This window comes from Teleopsis dalmanni, chromosome 1, assembly GCF_002237135.1.
Source record: "Teleopsis dalmanni isolate 2A chromosome 1, ASM223713v2, whole genome shotgun sequence".
Lineage (NCBI taxonomy): Eukaryota > Metazoa > Arthropoda > Insecta > Diptera > Diopsidae > Teleopsis > Teleopsis dalmanni.
In genome coordinates, this window is record NC_051846.1 from 76,153,611 (window position 1) to 76,160,184 (window position 6,574).

Genomic DNA, 6,574 nt, shown 5'->3' on the forward strand with positions numbered 1-6,574 from the left:
CTAAACTTAACAAAAGCGTAGATAATATTTTAACAAATATAGTACATATTGTATACAAGGAATACATATGTTAATATATAGATATTAATTTTAATATCTAGAATAATATAATTGTACTAGATTATGTACACACGTTTTAGATTTTAGCTTTGTAAATGTTTACACAGAACTTTTCCACAAAAATTTTTCTGTCTTTATAGTGCTGTTAGTTACTACTTGTTAACATTAAAAATGCATATAAAAAACCCACAAAAATTCATTATAAAACGACTTTATATTCTTTGGTGTTGTTGTTTTTAAGCTTTTTTGTTTTTTTTTTTATTTGCATAATTTTGAGATGCTCTTAGATATCACTGTGGTGACATTTGTTTATTTTAATGTATATATTTCAACTAAGTTGAGCACTAATTGCATGCATAAGTGAAGTGAACCAGTTTAGTAAGCCAACAACTTCTGCACAGTTCGCTTATTGGTATGCGTTTACAGTGACATTTGGGCATAATAAGTCACTGGGATATTAGCACTTCAGTGATCACTTAAACTGCAGGTTTACTGAAAGTCAAAGATTTTTCGTTCTAATACGTTGAAGTAGTATTATATGGTGATTGAAATCTTGAAAGTTGCTCATACGCCTCCTTGAACGTGAAATAAAATATTATATTCTTTAAGATTTTATTATTTCATTAATAAATTAAATTTTGGACTGACCAATTTTTGGAAATTATTAAATTTTTGGCTTATATATATAATATAAACAAAACTCGTAATAAAATTTCAAAAATGAATAATAATTCTTTGCAATTATTGGTAAGAATATTTTTCATGTAAAGAACATGATTGTGAATAATATATGAATTTTCATACCTTTTAACAGTAAATAATAAATAGAAAAAGTAACGTATTTGTTACAAACAATGATGACACAAAATACGAAAAATTAACGAAATCATTCGTTGACTGTTAACTGAAAATTTTGTATGTTCTTGCAAAAATCGTTCACAATAGACGAATTTTTTAGTCTTGGCAACCATACGATTTGAGCTGTTTATTAGTTAAGCGATTTCAAAAAGGTTGAACTAAATAAGCCAGCAGTGTTGTTGTTTCATATGTTATTTTTTAAAATAAGTAGTTGTTCTTTTGTGATTTGCTTACAAAAGAAAATGTCTGTTGTTTATATTAAGAATTTAGTTTCTTTCGTCAAAATGGACGTTAAAAACCAATTTAATAATTATTAAAATGAATTTTAAATGTACTCTTGATTTGAATTTTTATAAATAAAAAAGTTATTATTAAAAAGATATTATTTTAATGTGAACTTTTTAATTAAAATAATGTGAAAAATGTGAAGCTTTTCAATGCCAATGCCATTGTGACTATAAAACTTAGTGATTAAATTTTTTCATTTGCATTCCACTAAATTTATTTATTAATTATTCTGATGACATCCAACTGATTTTAATCCTGCCACATAAAATAGTAAAAATATATTTGCTTAAGTGATTTTAATATATTATGTATAGGAGAATAAACTCTTATTAAAAAATGATAACATGGATTTCGATATAAATATTTTATGCTTGCTGCCTAACATACTCATTCATACGGATATAATATATGAACTGATACAATATTTATAACATACGTAATTTATTGTATCAATAAAATGCATACACTAACAATAATTCATATTAAGTATATAAACAAATATAATATAGTACATATGCTTCATATACACATACAAATACACTGTGATCACAAAAGTACACAACAAAGTTGCAACATACGTACGCACGGGAAACAATAGGAAAAAATTCAAACAAAATATATTAATTTTAATGACTATTTTCAGCGTACAAAACGTAACGTGCTTGTATTAGATTTTTTATTTTCTGCATGTAAAGAAAATACAAATAAAAATCTATTTTTTTTTTCAAGTGTATGGTGTATGTAACAAATTTGTCTAGCTCTCTGTGTGTGCGGTATAGGTGACAACGTTAAGCGTCTGTTATCCGTTGTAGGAGAATATATGTTTCGATGTAACTGTTGTAATATCAACGTTTTGTAGTAATAAGAAAAAAAAGAAAAAGCGCAGAATTACAGCAGAAACGAAAAAAATGTATAAATAAAGCAAAAATATGGCAACTCCATTGTTTTTAAAAAATCCATACTTAAAAAAGAAAAATTAAGGACCGACCGAAACAATACAAAACATTTTGTCGTTTTGTCCTGTGGCAAATGAAAAATATTTACTCTAGGAATTCGTGAGTACGTGCTAATAAAAGATAACAATAGATTTAGTGTATTTTTTATTTACCATTTTATTTCTGTGTACGTAATGTGTGTGTGTGTATGTGTGTGCAGATTATGTATATATCATAGGAATGTAACTTATATATAAATGTACAAAAACCACAGTCAAACAAATTGTTAATTGAGTACATATGTATTCGCATATGTGCACAGAAATACACAATAGGCTTGCATATAGGGATTTTACGATTTCAAACCGCAGGCAATTATAGGACCTTAATTAAACAAGTTGAATGCTAGATTCAGTATAAAAAGGTGTTTAGAACAGATTAAAAAAAAAAAACAACAATAAAACAAAAACGATAAAACAAAAAGGCAGGTTTATACATATTTTAAGATATAACTGTTTTATGTTGCAATGTAGAAGAACAATGCTGATAAGATGCTATAAATATTATTTTTTTTTTTGTTTGAAAAAGTTAGTTGATGAAACATACCCAACAATCGTCATATATATATATATTTACATATAAAATACTAATTTATTGGCTTATATAAATTGATATATGTTGATATAAATGTATATAATTTTTAAATCAAGAGCAACAAACATGCCTTATATGCAGATGAGAAAGAAAACATTTTTAGATAAATAATATTACAATCATTATTATTATATAAATAAACTCAACGGTATACATGTATAGTTAAGATATTATCATCAATATGTGTATGCAATTTTGTAGCTATTAATTTCTTTTTATTTTAATTGAAATATTAAGGTATTTACTAATTTTACATACGTAGAGGTAGCATATAGCATATATTTAGTTTAAAAAAATTATTTTCGTAAAAATGTGTATAATCCACAACCTTAAGTAAAAAAAAAAATAAAACACAACATGTTGCAGCCACCGTAAATCAACCGTTTTCATTAAGTAATGCCAACAATTATCGATGCAAAAACTAAACAGCAGTTAAATTTTCTATGCTCATACGTACTATGTTAATATATATGTAAATATATGGTTTTGAAATTATTATTTTTAATAACATTTCCGAAAAAAAATTACTAAATTTTTATTTTATAATTATGTGGTAGAATGCTATACAAAGTGTGTGGTAGTTGGAAGCCAAATACGATAACAATTTTACATTACAACAACATTTTTAATGAAATTAAAATTTCAGAAGTAGCTGTCGAACTGTGGGTGATATGCCGATTTCTGTCTAAAGTTTAATCAATAAATTGTTCAAATTAAACAAAATATGAAATGTAATCATTATGCTCATAACAAATGCATTATTTTTTCAAACCAGCTAATGGTTTGTATTCTGGTTTTTAGCTCTTATAGGCTAAATATTTTGAAAAAATAATTTCAAAAACAATTTTGGTTTAATAAAATTTCCGTTAAAAAAAAAAAAATTAATTTTGTGGATTTATTAAATCGTAAATGTAAATATTTTAAGAAATCAACAAAAAAAAAAAAATTATGTCTAAATTGACGCGAATATTAAATTAACTATTAATTTTTATTAATTTATATCATTATTTATTAATTCATTTATTTTCAATTTAATGTATATTTCATTTTAATAAGATTAAATAATATATGGATTTTTTTTTAATTTAAAACAAGTAATAATTTTTTAAATTATAATTTAAAAAAAGCAAAACGTACTGTTCAAAAAACCTCATTATTAATAAAATAATATTTTTTTTCCAATTAAATTATATATAATTATTTTCAATTTTTTTTAAACCCACGTTTAATATAAAAATTTATTTTTCAGACAACTACTTCTAAATAAAAATACATTAACGAGATTAAAATAATGTCATTCCATTTCATTCCATACCAAATCACCCTAAAACTATGCAATTACGAATGGGATGCAATATTGCGTAGCGCTAGTGGACACAAAAACTGTAGCGAACGTTAAAAAAGTATTTACTAGTAATTTGCTAAAGTATTTTTTTATTTTTGTAATTTGCAATGATATGCAATCTCAAGCAACTCACTATGCTAACAACATTTTGTTGCTGTTGCTGCTGCTGCTGTTGTTGTTGTTGTGCCTGCGCTTGCTGTTTTTGTTGGTGTTCAATGCCATTCGTCAGACCATTTGTCAATGCAATGGCCAAGCCGCCATTGTGTTGTTGCGCAGGAATGCCTAATACTGTTGGAGCGGTAGTAACTGTAGACGCTGCTGCTGTTGCTACTGCATGTGTGTTTGTGGCGCCATTATATTGTGTTTGTGTTGGCAGATTTGTCTATGATAAATTATTTTGTACTTTAGTTGAAAATATCTTCTTGATTACAAATTGATTCTACTAACTTAGATAAAAAAATTATTTGCTTTTTTTTTTTTTTTAAATTAATATTTATGACTTGAAATTATTTGATTTTAAACCGACACCAGTTAGCTGAAGTGATACTAACATTTTTGCATGCGAGTAATTTTTGCAATAAATTAAAATATATTACATAGTTGTTGTTGTTTATTCAACTCTTCGTTCATTTCTTCAATAATCACAGTAAGAAAAAAATATTTACCAAAAAGTAGTCAAAATTTTAAAAAAACGCTAGTCTAACTTTAATATATCTATCCATATATTTGTATAAACTAAAATTTAACTATAAAATGTTTTATAGTTTAAACGGACTAAAATGATTATATTACAAAGATGATCATAACATATATATAATCTCAAAGATATGTATATGTAATTGTTAACTTTTCCTTGGAGAGGTATTCAGTGATTATATATATATATAATATTCGATACAAAATGCTATATCAGATACAATTTAGATTCTACAAATATATATATTAGCAATGACTCGTCAACTATATATTTAAAAATAACTTTTTTTCAATTTTTCAGTTTAAGGTTAATTTGGACAGCTGAGTTCAATTTTGTCACCAATATTTCTTTTAGACAAATAGATCTGACAATAAGGGTTTAAAAAGCAAAATTTTAGGTTTAAAGGGTCGCACAAGTATTTTACTTTAAGAGAAACGACTCTTGTGTTTCAATAAAGTTGCTACGAATGAATAGATAAATATTCTGGTCTTTGACATCTTTTTCTAAATTTTTTGCTCTCCTTATCAAATGAACGACTCCTCAAATATTTCTTAAAACCGTCTTGTAGAAAATAAACTATTTTAAGAAATATTTAAAAAATCCCACGTTTTGTCGAGAATTCTTTCAATTTTTCTCCTTCCCATCAATTTGAAGGATATTAATTTGACAAATATTACTTAAAATCCTCCTAAAAAAAACCCTCCTACTGTTTTAAGAAATATTTAAAAAATGGAATGTTTTGTGAAAAAAAGAGGGGAATTAGAGAGAGGACATCGTCTAAGACAAAAATAGTTATCTCTTCATTCGTAGTAAGCTTACGGAGAACAAAAAATTTAAATCTTTTTAAATAAAAATATTTTTTATTTACTTAAAATGTTCAATTATGGAATTTACCCTAATTTTGCCAGTGAACCAAAATCATTGAAAAATTAAAACAAAGAATTTAGTATTGCACAGAATTATTAATAAAATAAAATTAAAAATATGATTTTGACATAGTTCTTATAATTGAAAATTTTAAAAGAACTAAATAAAAACAAAATTTTTATATTATGCCAATGATACCTACGTAGTCATATAGTAGTGATTGAAAATAAAATGTTTCGTAATATATTATCTAGTTATATTTTTTTCAGAGCAATAAAAAATTGTAGTACACTAATCTTACAGATATATATTGTCATAATATAGGACAACTAATACACGTTTAATTTATAGAAAAAACCCTAAAAGTAAGAATTATTTCTGAAGAATAGAATAGAACTTTTACTCTAAAGAATAGAACACTCTTCTATTGACAAATAGAAACATTTTAGAAATTTATAGTAGTCTCGGGCAGATTATTTAAAATTTTAAACTCTTTGTAACCTTACATATAATTGGCCTCGGCGATAGAGAGATAGAAGACAATTAATTAGATATACTTCGCATGCATAATAAATTGAACTGAAAACAAAAAATTAAAATGTGCTTGCAGCTGTGATAGATATAATACATCAATATTCAAATTTTAATAGAAATCATGAATAACTATATGAGATATATAGTTTAGAATATTCAAAAAGCAACAGAAAACGAGAGCATGATTTGCAGAGTAAAAGACATTGATCAATACACCAGGAAATCACAGAATATCTATACAATCATTAAGACTACAAATAGATTACATATCCACAAGCGGAAAGAAAACTTTTTGAAATTTTTTGTTAAATTCTGAAACGGACGACGATGAGTAGC

The 6,574-nt window shown here is 25.2% G+C and overlaps 1 protein-coding gene across 1 annotated transcript in view; it reads right to left on the bottom strand.

The window, feature by feature from the left end:
- Window positions 1–1,832: 1,832 nt before the first annotated feature.
- Window positions 1,833–6,574, bottom strand: part of LOC119685352 (nuclear pore complex protein nup54-like) — a 13,486-nt gene continuing 8,744 nt past the window's right edge. The window contains exons 2-3 of the mRNA XM_038099612.1: window positions 4,274–4,522; window positions 1,833–1,889 (exon numbers count right to left, since the gene is read on the bottom strand). Coding sequence (XP_037955540.1) covers window positions 1,833–1,889; window positions 4,274–4,522 — 306 coding nt within the window. The remainder of the gene's footprint in view (window positions 1,890–4,273; window positions 4,523–6,574) is intronic.